Genomic DNA, 23,645 nt, shown 5'->3' with positions numbered 1-23,645 from the left:
GTGTGTGTGTGTGTGCGTGTGTGTGTGTGTGTGCGTGTGCGTGTGTGTGCTTGTGTGTGTGCTCTCTCTTACTAACATCTTGAGTGCTGCCGGCAACAGCTGCTCATTAAACCTCAAGCCCTGAAGAATTTATTTGGTGAAACAGAAGCATTCTTTTTTCCAAGTTATATAAGATGATTTATGTTCTAATTCTTTGCAGCAGGTTGTTGATAGTTGTACATTGTGTGTTACTTTATATGTTTATGTTGACGTGTATGTATTTAGCATCATGGAGCTACACATGCAAAGTGTCAAGGTCATGTAGCCATCTGTCAAACATGCAGTTAGAAATCATCCCAGCTGTCTTCCGGAAGTTTTAGGTTTTGGCATCAGTATCGCACAGAATCACTTGTCAGATGTCGAGCAACATTGCATTAAAATACAAAATAAGTTTGTATTTGTTTCTTGATTCTTTTTTATTTAAATGGGAATCGGATCAGACAAAAGAACATACAGTGCTTTCAAACTGAATCAAATATTGTTTATATTATTATTCCCTAAATTACCAAAACAGAATATTAGAATGGAAAAGAAAACACCTACCAGGCCGAGCAACTAAAGGAGTTGCATTAAAAACCTTTATTTAGTCGAGCATATGGTTCACTAGAGTGATATCTGGTGTTGTTTTCAAACATCAGAAAGAAAGATGCATCGCCTAAAGAATGAATGAATGCCGATACAGAGAAATCACAATAATATTAAAATATAAATATAGAAAGAAATAATTCAGTCTCGTCAATTCGTACAATTAAGATCAATTCAAACGTTTTTCTAGCAATGTGAACATAAGGCATATTAACTGGCCTCTGTCCATGGTGCTGAAACCGGTGTGCTGTGTGCGTCAAAGCAGGTCAAACACACGTGTCACCCTTTCTCTTTATGAGTAAACACCTCAGTCAGCACGTGTCTGTTGTATTGTGTGTGTGTGTGTGCGCGCACGCGTTTGCGCCTGCGTGCACCACAGCTTTTTTAAGTGAGACTCACTGTATCATTAAACCTCTCCTACTGCTCTTCAGGATCCATCCTAATTGGATGTCTGTCAGTTTTGACAAGAGCAGCCCACTTTAAACGACTCAAGGCAGAGACGGCCATTTAGTAGACACAGTTCATTGATATACCCTGAAGAGAAAGTGGCAGGAATAGTACACTTAATTTAGTTCTAATTGCTAAAAGGTGGGGAGCATATTTAGACTACACGAATTATGCCACCTTCGGCCCAACATCAGGAGGAAGACGCTTCTGCGTAAGAATGTGTTGAAGATTAACACGCTTGATAGGCCTATTAGTAATTTATTTTTATTTTTAAATGTACCACTCCGCAGTTTTCTCATGTACAAAGCAAAGAGTGCTCCTTGGCTACTTCCCATCCTCCTCAGTCGCTGAAAAAAACTGCAAAGTTAATTGCGGTTGTAAGGTCAAATGGCGGCTGAGGAGCGAGTGACAGCGGATAAAAGGCCACACGATGGCTGCGCATAACGCGGCTGTTACGCACAGTTTTAAGGAGCACGAGCCACATCACGCATACAACCCATTCCATCTGCTCATCCACACAATATAGATTGTTTAATGTGTAAAAATGCAGTATTACAATCCATGTCTTGCCATTCAGTGACTCAGTCGTTTAAAAAAAAAAAAACATTATTGAGCAAAAGGAATCTCTCCCACTCTCGTCCAGTCAAATCGGCCAGTATACTGTGACGTGGTTCCATGCAAGGTGCTCATTAAGAGGGACGTTTGGTTTCTCTGACGTGGGTATCAGTCCTCCGACGGCACCTGCCCCCTTATAAGCCTCAGTAAGTCACCCGGGAGACCTCCACCAACGATTCATTTGACTGCTCCGAGACTCCTAATAGTTCTGCTCGCTGTTTTCTGCCTCGAGTGCCTCAGCACATGACTCTAGAAATACTTGAGGTAAGTTTTGCATGCGTTTTGTAAGCTCTTGTAAACGGTTTAGGCTCATTTTAATGGTCGATTTCTGATTAATTTGAGCATGGCCAAAGTGAAGATATTTAGATGACAGTTCATTATGTTGAATATAATTGTAATACGGCTGTCTCAAACTTCGCTTGGTTATATCTTTGTAGCGAATGCTGTGCGTAATTGGAATTGTACGCGCATGTGTCCGGATATAAGGAGAAAGAGAAGAGAGACAACGTTTGATCCAAAAGCACGGGCACGAAAAAATAAAGACCTTTTCATTATTTTTACAACAATTCGCACATATTTGTTTGATCCATTTGTATTTATTTTGGTTCTAATACCACATTTGTGTGAATTGACGGAAATACATGTAGGAAAAGTAGCTGAAGCTTTCTTTGCGTCTTTGCCAGAAGGAATCGAAAACGGAAAAAACGAGCCTCAGGTGTTTTTATGTTACATTTTTACTTTACGGATCGTGATGATGAAGATTGACGAGCACCACAAATTACCTGCACCGTGTTGAAAGTCAAATTCCTGGAAAAGCTTTCAGGGCCACAGGCACATATGAAATCAAATGAATCAGCACAGGGTATTATGTCTTGTGGCCTATTGTTATTCTAATATTCAGTTTCAACCAGTCAATATACGTGTTTGTTCAGTTGACCCTCTTATCCAACTAAAACCTGCTAAACATGTACACTTTCTGTGAATTTCACGCGAACTAAAAAGGTCAGATGTTGCAGAAAACGAAGTACCAAATGATTGGTTTTATCTTAATATTTGAAATCCTCGCTCCTCCGTGCGCCAAGAAGGTCTCCATGCCCTCCCGTTCCTAGCGGAAGACAATGACCATCCATGTAGAGGGGCTTGTGGCTATCGCGATCTTCTATCTGCTGATCCTGTTCGTGGGCATCTGGGCGGCATGGAAGAACAAACACTCCGGGGAGGCGGAGGGCACCGACCGCAGCGAAACCATCATGGTCGGAGGGAGAGACATTGGACTTTTTGTCGGTGGATTTACCATGACAGGTGAATTACGTCTTCATTATTGAGTACTGGGATTGTCGTTTAGAAATATAAAAAATATCACTTTGGTTTGTTTTGACAAGTTGTATTTTTGTATTCTTTTAACATGTTGTATAAAATAAACTGAATTGAAAGTGAATGTTGAAGTTTGATGATTTCAGTTTTTTTTTTCTATGTGCAATGTGTCGGTATTTTTCTTTTTTTTTAGTGCCAACATTTTGTAAAACCTTCTCTGTTAACACAATACAAATAGATGTAATTGTTCACTCTCGTAAATACATGTTTTCTCTCATCACTAATGAATGACAATTCGTGTGTGTGTGCGCGCGCGCGCGCGTGTTTGTGTGTGCGTGTGTGTGTGCGTGTGATTTTCAGCGACCTGGGTTGGAGGAGGATATATAAATGGCACAGCTGAGTATGTGTATCTGCCTGATTATGGCTTGGCTTGGGCTCAAGCTCCCTTTGGATATGCCCTCAGCCTTGTTGTGGGTGAGTGGTTTAAAACAATGTAAAATACAAGTTGATATTATGCGTCATCAGGAGCATTATGTATGGGTTATGGGACATTTAAAAAAAAACTGTTTATATAGAGCTACACTTGAAGGTGCCTCAGTCCAATGTGTCCCCTCTTTGTCCCAGGGGGTCTTTTCTTCGCAAAGCCCATGCGGTCGCGAGGTTACGTCACCATGTTGGACCCGTTCCAACAGAAGTATGGGAAACGCATGGGAGGCCTCCTCTTCATACCTGCGCTCATGGGAGAGATCTTCTGGTCCGCGGCCATCTTATCCGCCCTCGGTGAGTTCATGGTCCTATCTATACGAAATTAAAGATGCTGGTGGCCAATACGATCAAAGTGAGGCTTTTTCGATATTGTCTGTACATATCTGTATGCAATAACATTTGCTCATGACTTTAGGTGCTACTCTGAGTGTCATCGTGGACATCAACATTAAGATGTCAGTGGTTATCTCAGCGCTCATTGCAATCTTTTACACCCTGGTTGGAGGACTCTACTCCGTGGCCTACACAGATGTTGTGCAGCTCTTCTGTATCTTTATTGGCCTGGTAGGTTCATGTTGGGCACAAGTTGAAGATAGATGATGCAAAAACTAGTGTAATTAAACAACCCTCTTCAGTAGATTTACTGTATTTGTCACACCAAACATACTTTGAACTTGACTTAAAATATGACAAATTGCTCTTAACGCACAAATGCTGCTCCAAAGGAACACACTGACACGAAATGATACTGCAAAGATTTGTCAAGAAATTATGAAAAAGAAATTTAAGGTGGTGCTAAAGTTATAATAACCATGAAACCTTTTTTTTTGTTTTTGTTCCTGGACGTCTCCAGTGGATCAGTGTCCCGTTTGCTTTGACCAACCCGGCGGTGTCAGACATCACGATCACCGCAGTGAAGCAGGTGTACCAGTCGCCCTGGAGAGGCAGCATCCACAAGGGCGACACCTGGGTCTGGATCGACAACTTCTGCCTCCTGGTACGGTCCCCACGCGTTATCCATCCCTCACATCATCAGAATGTAGTCCACTGGAACCGGCTCTAGGTCTAAAGGTTGATGAAATAATATCAGCATGCTGGGACCATTTGTTGGTTGTCAGAACATGTATCAGTGTAAACTTCATCAAGTGAAAATACTGCAGCTTGTTATCAAATCATTTAGCTGAACCTGAGTTAAGGAGTTCCATGCACTCTCATTGCATTCAACCAGTTGGTCTTTGTTTAAAGGGAGGCACGAAGGACAGAGGATGTCTTGTGCTGTACACATTGTAAAGCCTTTTGAGTGATGGGCTTTAGTTCTGCTAATGGTGTTCACTGGTCTCTAAATGTGCTCCAGATGCTTGGAGGAATACCCTGGCAAGTGTATTTCCAGAGAGTCCTGTCTGCCTCCTCGGCCAACTACGCCCAGGTCCTCTCCTTCCTGGCCGCTTTCGGGTGCCTTGTCATGGCGGTGCCCTCCGTTCTCATCGGGGCCATCGGGGCCTCCACAGGTTAGAGAGCTCACTCATGAGCCTGCAAATGCACAGTCTATGTGTGTTTGTTTTGAAGGGGGACGGCTCTGGATGGGTCCACGTTGCCCTTAGATCTGAGAGAGCCTGGTAAATAGCAGCTGGTTCACCTCATCTATAATGAAGAAGCAATCCATTTAATAACCACGCTGGCTGTGTAAATATTACATTAGAGGGAGGCAAGGGACCTAATTAGAGGTTTGATCTCCAGATTTGTAGGTGTCAGATTCCTTGGTGAACATCTGAATACACAACTTTGTTTAGTCTTGTTATAATATTGAAATCATAAATATGAGCTGCCACAAAAAACCTTTAACGACAAGATGCAAACTTTGCAGACAGCAATATGTTATTTGTTAAACTTCTAGTCAACCTTGCTTTCTCCCATTATCTTTAGTTTCAGTCTCTGGTTTAATGATGTCATCATATTTAATTTTCTAATGATTATGCATGTTTTGTTGCAGCGTTGACATTTTCATACTGTATATTGAGTAAGCCATGGCTTAAATTATTTATGTCAGTACTTTGAATGTTTATTAGCAAATTACCCTAATTTTTGAGGTATTTGGAAAAGTTGGCCTTCTCTGGTGGGCATGTGGTTATTTATACAGTTCAAGTATACTGGCCATATTGGTTCTGTCATTCATTCTTTCCCTCACACAGACTGGAACCAGACCAGCTATGGTGCTATTTCTCCTAAAGAGAGGGACCAAGCGGACATGATTCTACCCATCGTGCTCCAACACCTTTGCCCCCCGTTCGTCTCTTTCTTCGGGCTGGGTGCCGTGTCTGCAGCCGTCATGTCGTCTGCAGACTCCTCCATCCTGTCAGCCAGCTCCATGTTTGCAAGGAACATCTACCAGCTCACCTTTAGACAGTCGGTAAGTACAACATTTACACAGCATCCATGTTTTTTGGTGCTCTTTGGGGGCTTTTTTTGTGTCGGTTCGGCACACGTCACAACCCTGTCCGCGCTCGTCTCTGTCTCCGCAGGCATCTGACCGTGAGATCGTGTGGGTGATGCGTATTACCATCTTTGTGTTCGGTGGCCTTGCCACGTTGATGGCGCTGGTGACTGGGACAGTTTACGGCCTCTGGTACCTGAGCTCAGACCTGGTTTACGTCATCATCTTCCCCCAGCTGCTCAGCGTGCTCTTCGTCAAAGGCACCAACACGTACGGCTCCGTGGCCGCCTACCTGTTTGGCATGGTGCTGCGTATAGGTGGGGGAGAACCCTACCTGCAGCTGCCTCCTTTCATTTATTACCCTGGCTGGATCATTGAGCAGAGGATACACCACATCACTGGAGAAATGGAGGACGTCGTCATCCAGAAGTTCCCCTTCAAGACCATGTCCATGCTCGCCTCCTTCCTGGGTAACGTCGCTTTCTCCTACCTGGCAAAGTACCTGTTTGAGAGCGGCAAGATTTCACACAAATACGACTTTCTTGACGCGGTGGTGTCCAAGCACAGCGAAGAGATTATGGACAAGACGACGCTCGTGACTCGTAGCAACAACATCGGGCTGTCGGAGATGGCGCCCGTCAAACCGCGGCTGAGCGTGACCTTGGCGGCCGCCTTCACGCGCCGCGACACGCTGCCCAAGGAAATGGTGATGGAGGAGGAGGAGTCCAGCTCTGATTCCTCACACCATGATGAAGAATGACAAACTCTGGATGTGTTTAAAAAGATACACTGAACATGCGTGGGAACTGTCAGAGAACTGGTTACTCTGTCAGATCCTACAAAAAGAAGTAGGAGACAAGAAGCAAACGTCCTCCGTTGGGACTACAAAAAACCACGTCCAGCATGTGGTGATTGGATAACGGCCACATGACAGGATATATAGTGTAGCAGCTTGCCGATTGTCCAGACATGACGTTCTCTTTCTGTGAAGTACATCAACCATTCACTCATATAGCTCTTATATACAGTTGGGTGTCATACATATTCATCCTCTCCTGAACTGCTTTGGAGATATAGTTAAAGAAGACGGTCTTAATTTAATTGATTACATGTTTTATCACTTAAGAAAAAAGCAGATCAAATTACAGATGACTGGAATGGTGGTGAAATATTTGATCAGAAATATGACAAGGAATGAACAGATGGCTGGTAGTTGATTAAAAAGTCACTCACAGCACAACCATAGTATGCTCCAATTAGATAAAAGCAATAACTGACAAACACTTAAACACCTGTTCAGCAATTATGATAAAAAAAGTGATTGTGAGAGAGAGTTAAAAGTAAAATAGATCAACAAATCACGGAAAAGAGGATATTGTATCGCTTTGATATGTCTTAACAAGCCGAAACATTTATGTTGCGTGTAATTAAAATGTAAATAATCGGGTTTTGATTTGTGACTTAAGTGACACATTAAACGGACTGTAATGTCATGTCGTGAAATACGTATTAACACCCAAAACTAATGGGGTTTGACGCAGTTTTGAGAGGCAATCACATCTCGTCATTATTACTATAAACATATCATGAATCCAGAAAGACACAAGCCATGCATCGAGTAGAAAATATACAAGCAGTAGTGCCCGTAGTTGACTTGAAGCATTAGCTAATATTCTCTTTAATGTCAGGTGTAGAAGCAGTTTTAATCATAGGAATCGGTGTAAATGAGTGTTTAAAATGATCTTGTATTCAACTGCCTCAATGAAGCTCTTAAAACAGTTTTATTTCCACAGTTGTGACTGGACTCTGGTCGGACTGCAGCGAACAAAGACTTGAAGATGAATGTAACCTCTAGAAAAATATCTAACTATATCAAGTCGTGTACTTCTACTGCTGTTTGTGTTGTTCTTTTATTTGTTGTTAACAGCAGATTATTTTCTCTATGATGTGTTAATATGGAAACATATACATACATATATATATAAATGTATATATATATACAAAGAAAACAAATTATGCTGGTTAAAATTAATCATATAAGAAAGGATGCCGTCTAAATGTTTATTTATTTTTGATGTCATAAGAGATGAAACATTAAAAAAAAAAGAACAAATTATTTCAGGAAAATATATAAATTCTACTTTTGGAACAAGGTATTTCCAAATATGGTATTTCACTTCTTTTTTGTTTCCTGACTTAAAAATACACTTTGAGAATATTGCAATTAGATTTTAGTATGTGTTTCTTTCTGTTTTCTTTATTGAAGATGATGCTGAAAAATATCGTGATCAACGAGATGTCTTAAAACAAAGCCATGTTGACTTGGGTTCAACCATTAAGTGAGTCTTCACTGTTGGATTGTTGTATGTCAATAACTTTAGAGGCCTCAAGATATTTACTAGTAATTTAAGTCATGGAAGTAAAACCTTTGTTTTGCAGAAATATATATTGTTTAGCTATCTTGTTTTAATATTCCATTTGTGTTTATGAAGCTTAATTCTGGATTGTCAGACTTCAGAGATTTCTGTCTTTGAAATATCATCTTAAAAACATCTCTCTTCAGATAAAGGCTCAGGTTGAATTTGCAGCCAGCCCAAGCTCTTTCTTGTCTGCCGGGCCCTTCAGCTAGCTGGATGGTAGACGGAGAATGAGAACATGTCCCAAAACGTGACTGAAATTACAATCGCTTGGCTTGCATCTTTGTCCCCCTCCACGGCCACAGTGAAAGAGAGCATCTTAAAATAGCTCTCGCTCTCTGGTTATTTACATTACCTTAAGTGCTGTACTCTCTCATCTGGGACTCAGGGAGGAGCCACCCGGGGGTGGGTGTGGCTGCCCCTGGTTGGTGAGGTAGGATGGACTCGGGTGGGGGTTAGAGGGGGGTGTAGCTTACTGGCGCCCATCGCCATAAAATCCACCAACTCTGTTGCGCAGGAATGACGCAGGAGCCCCACCCATCCACCGCATTTCCTCCCTCCATCGCTGGCGTCCTTTTTGACGTCCTTGAGAACTCAGGCCAATCCCATAAAAAAATAAAAGAGGATGGAGGAGAGAGAGGGGGGGGGGGGAGAGAGAGGGCCATCTTGATTCATAGAAAGTACCTCAGAGAGCACTCATGATAATTAACAATTATGAAGGAAAACTGACGCTTGTCCAAAAGTCAATCCATTTATTTGAGGCTTTACGAGCGAGGAGGAGAGTGTTGGGGGGGGGGGGGGGGGGGGGGGGGGTTCATTTGGATGTGAACCAAAACAGATCCATTCCTTACTACTGGATATATTTAGAACCTCACAGTCATTGATATTATACCAGGGCATTTTAGTCCTGCTTTTGATATAATCCCAATTGGCTTCTCTTCCATGAATGGTCGCTGAATGATGTTCCTGTTGTTCTATTTAATAAAAACCTCGACGACGTAATCCACTGGTCACACAAACTACAACCCTCTTGTATTGTACAGCTGCATGACCTTCCGTCTTGGTCTGGAGGAAGTTACCGTAGGCTGCGGCCCATTGGACGCACAACATGTCTGAAAATGTGAAGATTTACTTCCCTTCCTTTATTTTATCTGACTGGCTTATTTTACTAGACGGACCTTGAGAGATTAAAGGATACTGGGAATTGAGGTCCCACTAGAGCACTTTCCGAGGAGATGAGATTACTGAGAGCAGACGGTGCATTCAGATAGACGTCTACTCTGTGGAGTCAGCCATAACTTTAGAGAGAGGACTGTCCAGGTATCGCGCTGCTGGCTGGAAATGTGATTTGTCATATTGAATGTTATTTGTTTAACTAAACACAGAGTTAGTTAGAAACAGTATTCACTTTTGGATTCATTTGAGGACTATCCAGTACAACAAGACACATTTTCAGTGATATCGGGGTAGAGCAAGTGAGAATATATATTATTGCCAAGAACACTTGACATAATATGTATATATATATATATATATATATATATATATATATATATATATATATATATATATATATACGGAAGTCTCTCTTTTTTTACAGCCATCAAGGTCAAACATCCAAGTGAGGTAATATTATAAAAACACATTTTGAGTTTGGTATTGAAAGCACAGAAAAGGGTGTTTGATTTGACAATGTAAAGCACGAGACATGAAGCATGGTTTCTGGATCAGCCTGTCTCTAGCGTGACACCAGGCAGCTCATATCTCATCTGTGGCTGAGGCAGGTCACTATTTATGTCCCTCCTAAGTAATGTCTCTTGTAATCTAATTGCAAGGCAGCTAATTGAAACATCGAAAGAGGGGGAGGGACGGAGAAGAAAAAGGTTTGAGAAGGAGAATTGAGAGAGTGTGTGTGTGTGTGTGTGTGTGTGTGTGTGTGTGTGTGTGTGTGTGTGTGGTGTATCAACGTAAATGTTGAGGAAAAAGAGTTTTCTACTTACTGGCACAAAGATGCCTCTTTTCTTTCTAATACACACGTTCAGACGCATGCACAAACATAATATCATGTCTAATTGTTTCCCATCTATCTCTCCATCTCCTCCATTAGTCCCTCCAAGCAGCCGAGGAGCATCTTTAGCAGAATGAATGAAGCGGCTGCTCTAATCAAATCAGCAGGAGAACCTAATTACGGAACCAGTTTGGTTCCACTTGGGCCGACTGCAGGTACAACCGTCTGGCGCTCACCACAGCCGGGAGAAGACCGCTCCACAATCAGCAAACCACACTGATTATTAATGAGTCAGATCCATGAATCAGCTTCACTCATATATGGAATTAGAGCTCTGAGTCAAACAGTTGCTCAGATCTTCCGGGACGAGATGTAAACAAGTGGTGGATAGCCGTCAGCTCCGGTGGGATCAATGGGAATCTGATTGGTCCATTGGACCTGCATGTATGGAGAGTCAGTAGTGTGGAGCTTGTAGAGGAGAAACTACAAATATAAATCTAACTTCAAAGAGTTTCAATGTGCAAATGTCTTTGTGTAAAAAAGCAAAATAGTTCACCTTTAAATACAAAATGCTGTGCTAAATCATATGTTTGGTCCAGAACACTCTTCTATGCAACATGATTTTCTCCTTATCCTCACAACAATACCCCGATGAGGGTTGCAAACATAATTGAAAACAACTCGTTTTATTGGAAATTGTTTCGATAAATTTACTGGCTGATGTATTAACCAGTTTGATACAGATGTTTTCAGTTTGTGTGACATGTGACATTCTCAGGACACATATAGGAGAACATCTGTTTTGGGCCAAAGTCATTTCAGCCCATCTCTTTTCTAAAGACAGCAAGGAAGGGACACACTGGATGTACAGTCTTTTTTTTCATCCCATAGAGAGTGAGTGGGGAGAATAATGGAGCGGTCACACGCACACACACACACACACACACATACAAAAGCTCTCATCGGCCCAAGGGGACCGGTTCACTCTCCGAATGAAGATGCTGAGGGAGAGAGGCTGGATGGGTTCCATGTGAACTACTGACATGAACTCACAGGGGCCCTCGTGGTGGGGACGGTTACAGGGGAAAGAAGTGACATTTGAGTTTGTATAATTAAATACATATTGCCTTAAGATTTTAGACCAGATATCATTGCAGGAAAGTTTTTATTTTCTATTTAAGGGGCCATAACACATGTTTTGACTTAAATGTATTCTCGATTGGTTACAACAGCGCGACAGTGAATTGACTGCAGGAGGCGCAGCATTAAAGGACAGCGAAGAACACGAGAGGAAACTAAGGACAAAGACAGGGAGAAAATGTCGGGAGGGTTGTCGTATCTCTTAGCTCATCACGACGCACATCCAGCCCTGCCCTGTCCTGTGTGTGTGCGTGTGTGTGTGTGTGTGTGTGTGTGTGTGTGTGTGTGTGCGTCTTTAGTATCACAATCAGTGCCCCGGCTGAGTCTGAGCCAGAGGATCCATTAGAGATTGAGGAGCACAAGGGTGCAGACGTAACCCTGAGAGAACGTGACGAGAACACACACACACACACACACACACCTACACAGTCCAGTAACATAAATCATGAGTAAAAGCAGCTACAGTATATCACAGGCGTATAAAAAGCATGATATGCACACCATGTAACACCATTAAACATGCACAAAGATGCACAAAAAATAATGTGAAAAAGAAAGTGTTCGAAAAGATTGATTATATACCCCCCACACACACACGCACGCGCGCACGCACACACGCACGCACGCACGCACACACACACGCATACACACACACACACACACACACAGACAGGGTGTTATACAAGACACATGAAGTATGGTAATGAATTAATCTTTTGTAATCCAAACACTTTCAAATTCCTAAATCTGTGCAACACAGCACACACATACATGTATGGAGCCTTGCTGTAATTCAATCAGTCACATGTTCCATACCTCCTCCAATCACATATGCCCATGACCAATTGGCGCTCAGTTATCAATAACAATGACATCGAGTTGTGTTCCAGATATTTAACTTCCTTCATCCTCCTCCTGCATTAGCACTTCAATGACCGAGAAGTGGGAGTGTTTCTTTTATCATGCGTTCAGGTTAGTTAAAGGTTATTTGAACATGTTGTTCAAACTGTATACTTCATTTATAGTATGCTATGATCAAACAACCTTAATCAGAGGAAGGCAAGAAAATAAAGTCCTGAACAAAGAATCCGACTAGACGTGTATGAGATACGGTGACGTCTCAATGTGTGTCTTTACCGGGGGTTAAGAAAGAAGAAGAAGAAGTGTGACTTGGAGAGTGTTTCTCTGTTGACAGAGAAGAAGAGAAGGTCTCTGCCTCTCGTCTCTGTCGTTGTGTCAGACAGGAGCAGGGAGAGGATCACTGGAGAGGAGCTGAGTGAGGGCGAGAGAGGGGAGGCGCCTCATGGATGACGGGCCGGGTGCCGTAGAGAGCACAGAGACAGTGGTGAGGAGGTCACACTCCAGCACGCCAGAGTGACAGGGTTTGGCTCGGTGTCACATCAGGAGGCTGCCTACTGTCAAAAGCAGGAGGACACATGATTGTTCAGTCACATGACAGCGCTGCACACACACACACACACACACACACACACACACACATACACACGTCACTACAAACATGTAGAAATACACGTGAATAATAATCTATCAGCACTTCAAAATACAATGAATATTTTCAATTTAGAGTTGTATCCAGAGGGTTGCTCAGTTTAGATGCATTTACAGCTGTTCTGTTACATATCTTTCCAATCAAGGTTCTCAGTATGACACACATAGAAGCATGAATGAGCAGAATGTAAATATTGTTATATCTTGAGTTCTGTGGATGTACTGTAAGATGTTTCTGAAAATAAGTTGTATATCTTCTGTCCACTAGGTGGAGTCAGGTGGAGTGAGAATAGGGTTCCTTTCATAGACTGGATGTTTCCAAGTAGAGAGAGAAAATGATATCTAAATCACTCAAACACTGAACTTAAATACAGTTTTGAGGGAGCCTACTTTTACTTAAGGTACTGTAGTTTTTCTTTTTGTGCTCAGTGGCTGTACGAGACCAACTGGAATGTGGGAGCCGCATGCGATGTTATAAGTACCAAATATAGTGAACGCATGTTACATGCCACCACCTCCCCCATTGAGTTGGTTCTCCAAAAAACAAACATTTGACTATTTTACATTGTTCTATTGGTACCGATCCGAACACGTCCTCCACCAATTGTAGGAGACGCATACAAAAAACGTGCTTTTAGCTAGTGCTGATTTCGCTCCCCTATAATGCTTGACAAACTATACTTCCAAGAGGTTATCGCTATTGAACAGAAGCTCACAGAACTGATCAAGTCCACACCTGCAGTTTTAAATGCACTCTGGAGGCCCACACTGTTCATGTCGAGTGCCTCTAGTATGGGAAATACCCACAGGCTTTGGCAATGGGAGCAGATGACACCGTTGGGATGCCACGTGGGGCTGCTGCTCTGTATGTTGCCAAGTAACCTGTCATCAGTTTCCTAACGACTAATTAATTTGCATTTAAAAGTTTAAATTTAGACCAGTCTAAAAGTACGAAAACTATCAAAGAGTGAACATTGAGCACTATTTAGTCTGTAAGGTGAAACCTTGTGTATAAGAACCATTTAAAATCATTTATCAAATTTTTTCAATAACCAAATGGTATTTTTTTAATGAAGCTCTCCCCAGTGTCCTCCGGTTAGCTGGTTAGGAATGTGCAGTGAAACGCCAGTGGGGAGATCTCAGTGTCACATATGTCATGGTTTGGAATCACTTTTACATTATTAGGGTTTAAGTTTGATTGCCTTCCACTTTCTCTACCCCTCTCTCTCTCTTAAACACACACACACACACACACACACACACACACACACACACACACAGCAGGCAACGTGGTGCTCAGCCCCGTTCTGGTTTTGCATCTGTGAAAAGTAGCTGTTGCCCATTCCTCCACCTAAATACTCATCACATTCCACCGCGCCTCTCTTTCTTCTTTCTCCCTCTAAACAACTATAACAACTATAACAAACTCCACGTGTTACATCAACACAAAACTTGTAATATCTTCCGTCAGGGTCAGCAACCCTCCACACAACGTGATCTGTGGCTCGAGAAATATGAACCACAAACCAGAAATAAATACACACGGGGCCTCTAAGAGTTGTCGAGCTGCCACCTCTCTTGACCTTTATATTCTCATGGAAGTGGCTGGAGAGATGAGCTTTACAAGTCCCCTTATCAAAATGTCTTCTGCCGGACTTTGAGATGGTAACCTTTACCGGCGATAACACAGACATGAGGGTGAGACTGGACAGAGGACTACCATGTGTCGGCCCCTGTGGTGTGCAGGGAGACACTTGGTCATTTGTTTTATAATAAAGTGTTTGTGATAGGCTTGTTTTTCAGTGTTAGGAATGCGGAAACATATTACACATCTTCAATAATCAAACACGCTGCCTCTATTTTATACAGTGGGCTTAAAACACTGGGGCCGTTCAAAGGTTGTACACAATGTGTTTTAGTATAGTAACTCCTCGTCTCTCCATTAAACACAACATCAACCTGCTTCTTTGTTTAATGTCCACTAGGGGTCGCTCTAATCCAAAGAATGAACTGTGTCCAGGAGTGTTCTCCAAAACAAGAACATCAACTGTCAGGAAAGCAGGTTTGCTTTTCTCAGCTGCAAAGGTTGGACATGATGTTTGTTTTGTTTGTATTCACAGAGTTTATGTAAACCAACGTTAATCCGGGATATGAACTGAATATCTATGTACGCGTTTTAAATGCTTTTTGCTTCATCAGAATCTACATCCACATTCCCACTGTTGCATTGGTGTTATCTTTGAATGAACGCTTGCTTTACTTTCCCATCAGGTTGGCTCAATACCTGCAAGATAATGTCAGCGGCAGAAATACTGATGTGTGGACTGAAATATGAAAGGGCTAATTCTGCACTGCGAGACAAGATCACAGAGCTCTTTGGTGGAAAGCTGAAATCAATCTTGGTTTAAGACTTATGTGGATTTCATGAAAAGTTATTTCAGGCTTTTGGTACATTCTGTGTATTGACCTTTTTCCTGTTACTGCACAAGTGATACACACAGAGAGCCAATACACACTTATACTGAATCTATTTCACCTCAAGGTCTATTTAGTGGCTGTACGTGAAGCGTTTGATCACACAGTCAGATTGAGTTTGACCCCTTGTTTAATTATAATTTATAATATAACACAAACGAGAATTCCTGGAACATCGCCGTGCTTTCTGTAAACATGATGATGGGAGAGTTGTTTGGGTTGCAACAATAACGACCTTTTTCCTAACAACAGCGCGTCTGCTTTGCTTCTAGTGGAGTATTAATAACATCTGAACTGAGTGGAACCGCACTGTATTTGTTTCTGCAGCCACAGGTCCTTGACCTTTTTTTTACTGTTGTGCACTGTGCTGCAGAACGACACACACATCCTGTTACAGATATAAAGATCCTATTCTTGACCTGTCATGAATGCATTAGGGCCGGCACTAAAGACATCTACCATCCATTATGGTCACAAATAGCTTCCTATATCTTTGTTGTGAACAATAACTCAGCAATTGTTTTACTTGACCCAGTCTAATATGTGTATTAAGAAGACTTATAGTAAGTCTTATAAAGCACTTATTACATACTTGATAGAAGTGTTAGTTCTACTTCTGTTCAACAAACACACAATATTTACTTATATTAGCATGAGAAGGAAGTATAGATCTATAATCAAGCAAAGCAAACTCAAAGCACAAGTACCTCTACAGTGTACTTTATCTCGTGTGTTTAACCCTTATACTGGTGTGTAAAGGACACATCCTGATTAATAAGTGATCTTTAGAGGCGCGGCATGTTTAATTACCTTTCGGCAGAGCCAAACTCAACGTTTTCCCATCAATCCTCTCAACTAACTCTCGGCAATAAATAGTGTGTAAGTGGGCCGGCAGTCGCATATAGTCGAATACATCGTGGGCCTCTTTGTCACGTTCGTGCATGCGCGATGTCAAGGTGTTTGCGCGTGGGACGTTGAGGCTTACGTGTGGCCCTTGAATGCATCATTGTGTTTCCGCAGAGCTTTCCAGTGAACGGTTAATTTCTCTGCTGGCCGTCCTCTTCCTTCTCCTCCCACACAGCCGAACAGATACAAACATTTCTGTACAGCTCGGAGACTCTCCAAATATCCGCGCTCGTTCGGGCACCGACACAAGAGAGAGAGTGTGAGAGAGAGAGAGAGAGAGAGAGAGAGAGAGAGATGGCGCAAACCGACAGTCAGAGTTCAACTTTCCCTGAGATTGTGGAGCTGAACGTGGGTGGGCAGGTGTATGTGACCCGACTTGAAACTCTCACGGCGGTCCCCAACTCTCTCCTGTGGACCAAGTTCACCCAGGGCTCCCCGGGCGACCTGCCAAAGGACGGCAAGGGCCGCTTCTTCTTCGACCGGGACGGCTTTCTGTTCCGCTACATCCTGGACCATCTGCGGGACTCCGAGCTCTTCCTGCCCGAGTACTTCAAGGAGAGGAGGAGGCTGCAGAAGGAAGCGGACTTCTTCCAGCTGCCGGAGCTGTCGAGGCGCCTGGCGACCGTCAACAAAGACAGCTCGTACGCGGAGGACAGCGGGGAGCCGGAGGACTCCGAGGTCACCAGCCCGGTCACCTCCTCCTCCTCCTCATCCTCGGAGAGAACCCTGCGCTCTCCTGGGGCCAACGCCGGCTACATCACCATCGGGTACCGGGGCAGCTACACCATCGGGAGGGACATCCAGGCGGACGCGAAGTTCCGCAGGGTCGCCAGGATCACCGTCTGCAGCAAGATCTCTCTGGCCAAGGAGGTCTTCGGAGAAACCTTGAACGAGAGCCGCGACCCGGACCGCCCGTCCGACAAATACACCGCCCGGTACTACCTGAAGTACAACTTCCTGGAGCAGGCGTTCGACCGGCTGGCCGAGGCCGGTTTCCACATGGTGGCCTGCAACTCCACCGGGACCTGCTCGTACGGCAGCAACGACCCGGGGGAGGACAAACTGTGGACCAGCTACACCGAGTACGTGTTTTCCCGGTGAGCGCGTGAGAGCGCGTCCACATGGTCAACCAACACTCGGAGCGATCGGCTCCATCACGTGGATGAGCTCTCCACACTGTCAGTTGAGCCGTGTGTCGTTTCAGTTTCTTGTGTTTCTCTCACTCTCTGCTTGCTCTGTGCAGTATCGGCTCAGCCAGCGTTGACATTGTTCTGCCATGTTCTCCTCTGTTCTGCAAGCAGAACCCCAAACCAACATGAAGCGCATTGGTTTGTGAGGAGTGAGGACACATTACTGGGTCCTTAGCTGTGTTATTTGTGTGGCCTTGTACTTCTTTATAGCTTTAATTAAATGAGTGGTTTCTGGCAAACGTTATAGAATCTGTTTTTCTTTTGTCATAGTGAAGAGGATCCAAAGACATATAGGACATATACACTGTAAATAGCCTAATGTTCTAATAGCCTCTCAAGTCTTTCATTTTAAGGATTGTTTGATAAGGAGGACATTAAGTTGCTTCTTGTGTATTTGTTGCTTAATTTGCTTCTATCAACTATGCTTTCAAGATTACACGTTGGGACTTCACAATGCTTCATTGTTATGTGCCATTTATGAGCTGTTGTCATTGTGTTCTCTTTATATGAGGCCACAGCAAATAAAGTGAGACGTTGTAACACTGTACACCGCATTGTCCCTGTGAGTTCACGGCAAACATGTATTGGAATTGTATGCCTTAATACACTGATGCTTCTTTTCTTGCAAGTATAAGCGCAAACATTTGATTTCTTGTCACGTCGCCAGTGTTCTTTGTGATTCCTTTGTGGAGGCATTTTAGAAGTTCACAAGACAATCTTTATCTGGGCTTTCATAGAAAAGTTTATTTATGACCTCACTTTTTTCTTTTAGAGTGTCGTGTCAGAGATCAAATCCCCCCCCCCCCCCCTGATGTCATGTCATGTGTGTCTTTATTAATGGCATGGCACTCAAAAAAACATCTGCTTGGTGCGAATTGGCTCCATTCTGCATATTAAACATACAATCAAACTTATGGGAAGACGAACACTTTTCATTGGCATTTCTAAGGTTCATCACATTCATGTACATTACTCTTAATTGTATACATGTTCCCAATCATTTCAACTAAATTACCTCTCCTTTTACTTCAGGATGATATTTTATGTCCAGTTCAAACTCAAATTAAGAGAAATGCCAGCAAATTATAGCCAACAGTAGAATGTGGTTGCCGGTCTGGCAGAGCATGGCAGTGTGTCCTTTTCTGCAGCACAGAAGAGCTCTGTTATCTCCCGTGGGCAGGATGGGAAGGAGGAGGAGGAGGAGGAGGAGGGGGAGGAAGAGGAGGGGGGGGGGGGGGGGGGGGGGGATTTCTCTTTGGCTGAACAGTACAGTCATCAAATGTCGGTTCCCTTGTGGGATACAAGGGCACAAATCCAAACTATCCCAGGAGTCTAATCAAAAAAAGACTTTGTGTGAGCGGCGTCTGAGTTGAACACATTTGTAACAAAAAGAGTGTCAGATGTCCAGCAGCACTGACGCTGATGAATGCATTATGATTGATTTATGCAAACAAAATCATAAGAAGATACATGCACAAAGAAAGATGCACGCACATGCAACACCTTGCCACCAATGAGCTCCGTGAGAGCTTCAAAGATAGACATGTCTGCACAAGAAACCTTGTATCTGTCAGCTGATGCTGCCATCTGGACAGGAAAAGGGAAGGATCGACCGTGACTCTTCCACTAGTGTAATCTACAGAAACAGGACGTATTGCTTCACTGTCCACGATGAAAACACAGCAACAGAGGCTCAGACAAATGAGACCCATTTTCCTCATTGTGTGTCTCACATTTCTCGTATTGCAACAATAATGGGGCAATGCCTCACGAGGCAAGGATGAACTCCTCCACCTTATATCGTCTGTATAGATAAAGACCAAATGTTAGTCAAAAGACGCAAATGAGTTTCTCTGACAAGCGGCTATTTCTAATAGTGCTCTGTGTCCGAGATAAAAACCTCCAAAACACATTTCACTCAGTGTATGCAGTTTTTCTGTAAGAAAACTCTGAGCCAAATGCTTAAAGCGTGCACACACACACACACACACAGTGAACACACTGAGCACAGGAGGGAGACAGATAAAGAGAGCCAAATTAGCCAATTTGCAGAGTTGGAGATAACAGCTTTTTTCACATTAGCTTTTATGTGCTGACTCTTTCACACTTGCTCATATTATCTGCCTCTCACATATAATGTGTGTGTGTGTTATTCATAATTAATGAATAAGATGTCTTTGTTAAGGTGTGAGAGCAGAAAAACAAGTTAAATGGCATGTAGCTAAACGCAAGAATATCCTCTCTTTCTTTCCTTGTTTTCTGAAATGTCCCATTTACTGTAGAGTCCCTTTACGGATATTCATGACAGATGTGGCTTTTGCATTCATAAATACTGTGTCCTGGAAGATGTTGCAACTTACGTTTAGTGGTGAAGCATAAGCATGAAAACGAGAAAAGTTTGCAGACTTTTGAGGTTTTTTTGTCATCTTTTGAGGAATAACTCAAACATTCCGACAATAGATTAAGAAAATCAAAAGGACTGAAAGCCTTATAAAATCATAGAGTGAATGAGGATATGTTTTTTTTTCTAAAGGGTGAAACTGTCTCTCTGATAACCATCGTATAAACATTAGTACCATAGCCACTGTGATGCTTACACTGTAATAGAGAGAACCAGCCAACATCTGTTTAAATCTAACTTTCATGTTATAACGTAATGTCATCAGGAAAGAAAAGAACAATGGAACGCTTTTTGTGATTATATTTCACAAACTACTGTGAGACCATGTTGTTTATTCATCATGTATGTCATGTATTCATGTATGTACACATGCTGCTTTTGCCTTTCAATGATTGTAATAGTGAATAATGTGATCGCCAGGCGGTTCACATTTACACTGATCTGTATGCTTCATCTTCTGTCCTTGTCTTTTTAACTTGTGTTCACTTATGAATCAGTTTTTCCAACAATTAGATACAAGTTACTCAGTGTGTGCAGTTTGTGACAGTGTGGGCTCCATGACATGTAATGTAATGTAACGACAGCTCTGACAACTTGACTGAGTAGCAGCGGGGGGCGGGGCTTAGAGAAGGGTACATTGACAAAAAGAAACTCAGCTCATGGTCCTCTTACTCGCTTGTTTTTTTAATGGCTCTTCATTAAAGCAAACACTTTACTGTTTTAATAAACTATCATAAAAGTTGCAGCATAAATCACATACAGTGAATATGATGGATTAGTGACTTTCACAAGAAGACAAACTTCCCCATTTTCACAAATCCTTTGCCTCAGCGGAAGTCTGGCAGAGTAACTAAAACACTGTTGAAAGCCACAATCCATCATTTGAAAGCCAGGCTATGCTTTTGAATTTGATGCCACTCTGTCATTAGCCTGTTTCATCTCATAAAGTGAAACGCAGCAATAAGAAGACAAGACGTACAAACCTGCACATATGACACGCTTTTGTTTCTCCGCCATCTTGTTTCTTGTAGCTCTTAGTTCAGCAATGCAACACTAAATTAAAATTAATAACAGATCAGGTCACGACCGCATTACGCAAAACCTTCATACAATCAAGCTGTAGTCCTGAACCTTTACCAACGCAAATTACTTAACTACAAGACACAACTAGCTTTGTGCAAGATGCTTATTAATTATTAAGCCACGACGCTTCAACTTGTTTTATTATAACTAGAGCAACAATGTACAAAACACTGGAAGTACAGTGTTGTCTTTGGGTGATATGTTCTTAAATGAGTTTCTTGCCCTGATCGGTCAAAACAAGCAAAGCTTCAGACAATTTTGGTGCTTAAAATACTTGTAGAATTCTCTGAAAATCAAATTGCTTTGGCTTTTGTATTACATTGTCATGCTCTTAAACACTGAAGTTGTGTGTCACGCTCTCAGCCACGGGTTGGATTAAACAGCTGCAGATGGACAGATTACAATCTGTGATCCTCCAGAGGCCAATGTTATCTATCTCCTTCAAGGACTCACCCTCTGTGCCTCTGACCATAAAGTTATTTCTCTCTGTGTAGTTTCGTTGGAGAGGGAGGGTGTAAATGTCGCCAGTCTCCGCTGAGCAGCTCTCATCGCCCAGCAGCAGGCCGGAGATTGGTGCAGCTCCCAGTGACAAAGCTGAGCGTTGCACTGTGCCGGTAAACTAAAAAGGTAAAAGGCTGCCAGCATCAATCAGCTGCAGGGAACAGAGAGGGAGCATCCTCCTCCCCTGCTGTGGCTGAAACCCCCCTCCCTCTTCTCAGGGCTGTCTGAAAGGGCAAGATGTGAAAAAAAGTCTGACTGTGAGACTGCTCGTAAAGCCATTTTAATTTGTTTGAAGCAGTGTTTGTGTGTGTTATAAAGTACTTCTTAATTGTTGACCTTGTTAAGCCTTTGTTCGTGAATTACGGCCCAAAACACAATATGTTATCATTCATTACAGCTAAAGTAAGGATTGTAAAAGCAGATTCCAGGTCATGTCTCTGTCTTCTAGAGCTCTGGACAATGTAACAGCACTGAGAGGACACAGACATCAACGAGGCACACGCCCACTTCCTCTTCCTGCATTAGTTCTTCAGCGTTTAAAAGTCTAACTGTGTTACAGACTGTTACAAAGTCCGTTTGCAGCATTGGTAGAAAACAAATGTCAATACCGTTACTTAATCTCAAGAAGAGGCCTGGGAGCTCACTGTGGGTCAGTGTGGGTACTGTGGGTAGAAGCAAACACAACAATCCATTGTAGTCACCAGAGGTTGGACACACCAGCCTTGCAGGTTTCATGAAAAACGGTTTCCTGCAAAGCAAAAGTTAAAAAAAATTAAATTAAAAAAAAAGAATGAATATATATATATACATATATATATATATATAATACAAAATTACCATTGCTATACCCAAAGGCAATAGACAGACATGACCAAGGTTATGATTTTCCACTTGGCTGCTCAGCTTTTAAAAACTGTCCCAGTGATGCTTAAGATTATTCCCATTTACACTCACACATTAAAAAACATACTGGATTTGATTGGAGATGTTAACAATTTGCACAAAGTATAAAAGCTTTAAATCAATCTGTCTGAGACATTTGAGTAACTAATGTCTGTACATGTTTAGCCTGCCCGTTCAATTTGACCCTCTGTTTCCAGCTTACTGTACTTTTGATATTTAAATGGTTCAGACTGGAGTCACAAGTCATCTGAAACTGATGGAGCATGTCAAAAACTAACAAACAAAAAGTCTCTTTTTGTGCGTCAAGGGAACTGAACTTTCCCTACCAAAAAAAACATGTTGCAGTAAACCGTAAAAAAACATTTCCATTCATCATACTGATGTCCCAGCGTTCCAAGAACCAATAGATACAATTATTCAAAATGTATTATATAATAATTAATGTCTACCCACATTAACATCTTTGTAATATTCTTGGAGCTCCCTTTTCTCACCCCTCTGAGTTGAGGTGGCATAAAGACATTAGTCAGATGTGTGTGAGCCGTTGCAAACGTGTGATTTGCATTGTCACAACTTCCTTGCATTGATGAAATACTGTGTTCTGTTCACTGTTTTAGAACAGAGCTCTTCCCCATCTAAAAGTCGAGGACAGAACACTCTTCCCCTTTTGTCACTACACTTGCTTCATCCATTTTACGTAAAAGGTCGGTTTACCAAAATAACCCAAAGCACTTTCTTACTGCACCCACACAATGGAGGTTTCAGAGTTTGTTTTCCCCTTTCATATGAATTGGTACATCTATAAAGCTATATCCATCTATAAATGGAGATTATGTGTTAAAAACGTTTTACAGACATTGTGAAAAGCAGAAGTAGTCCCTTTTGCATAGTTTCAGCTATTTATTAATAGCTGAAACGATGCCTTACACAGATTAGTTAATGGTTAAGCATAATGTTTATTCTTTCCATCCAGTTTCCTTTAACAGCATAACTCCACCTCATGTATGACGTGCTCATCTTTGAGTTCCTTTATATGGACATTAATAACCGGTTTAGGATCAGGTTTCGAAAGTATCCATTTTGAGCATTTTCGCCATATCCCGAATAGGATCACAATCGTGATAAGTCCTACAAGTGTTATTCATGTCCATGAATTCACACATTGTAACTGCTGTACATTCTTGGATACTCATTC

General features: G+C 42.3%; 2 protein-coding genes and 1 long non-coding RNA gene across 3 annotated transcripts; 2 read left to right on the top strand and 1 right to left on the bottom strand.

Moving 5' to 3' along the window:
• The first annotated feature begins 4 nt into the window (after nucleotides 1-4).
• Nucleotides 5-6,677, top strand: LOC117728781 (high-affinity choline transporter 1-like). Its single transcript, XM_034529630.1, has 9 exons — nucleotides 5-22; nucleotides 2,802-2,988; nucleotides 3,361-3,474; nucleotides 3,625-3,780; nucleotides 3,902-4,050; nucleotides 4,340-4,483; nucleotides 4,841-4,994; nucleotides 5,676-5,893; nucleotides 6,006-6,677. The coding sequence occupies exons 2-9, from the start codon at nucleotides 2,805-2,807 to the stop codon at nucleotides 6,675-6,677; spliced, it is 1,791 nt and encodes a 596-aa protein (XP_034385521.1). The 5' UTR covers nucleotides 5-22; nucleotides 2,802-2,804.
• A 9,709-nt stretch (nucleotides 6,678-16,386) lies between these two features.
• Nucleotides 16,387-18,190, top strand: LOC117725249 (BTB/POZ domain-containing protein KCTD12-like). The gene has a single exon (XM_034525312.1). The coding sequence runs from the start codon at nucleotides 16,667-16,669 to the stop codon at nucleotides 17,471-17,473; it is 807 nt and encodes a 268-aa protein (XP_034381203.1). The 5' UTR covers nucleotides 16,387-16,666; the 3' UTR covers nucleotides 17,474-18,190.
• Nucleotides 18,191-18,805: 615 nt separating this feature from the next.
• Nucleotides 18,806-23,043, bottom strand: LOC117728702. The gene is made up of 3 exons (XR_004609245.1): nucleotides 22,904-23,043; nucleotides 22,156-22,295; nucleotides 18,806-21,771 (listed from the first exon to the last, which is right to left on the bottom strand). It is a non-coding gene; the product is annotated as an uncharacterized LOC117728702 (long non-coding RNA).
• Between the last annotated feature and the right edge of the window lie 602 nt (nucleotides 23,044-23,645).

Source organism: Cyclopterus lumpus, chromosome 3 (assembly GCF_009769545.1).
Source record: "Cyclopterus lumpus isolate fCycLum1 chromosome 3, fCycLum1.pri, whole genome shotgun sequence".
NCBI classification, from domain to species: domain Eukaryota; kingdom Metazoa; phylum Chordata; class Actinopteri; order Perciformes; family Cyclopteridae; genus Cyclopterus; species Cyclopterus lumpus.
This window is presented reverse-complemented; position numbering and strand designations above follow the sequence as displayed.

Excerpts from the sequence above, each read along its gene's own strand:
- LOC117728781 (XM_034529630.1), top strand. The coding sequence starts at position 2,805 with ATGACCATCCATGTAGAGGGGCTTGTGGCTATCGCGATCTTCTATCTG. Across the intron at positions 3,475-3,624 it reads TGCCCTCAGCCTTGTTGTGG|GGGGTCTTTTCTTCGCAAAG; the intron begins GTGAGTGGTTTA and ends TCTTTGTCCCAG. Across the intron at positions 4,051-4,339 it reads TCTGTATCTTTATTGGCCTG|TGGATCAGTGTCCCGTTTGC; the intron begins GTAGGTTCATGT and ends GGACGTCTCCAG.
- LOC117725249 (XM_034525312.1), top strand. The coding sequence starts at position 16,667 with ATGGCGCAAACCGACAGTCAGAGTTCAACTTTCCCTGAGATTGTGGAG.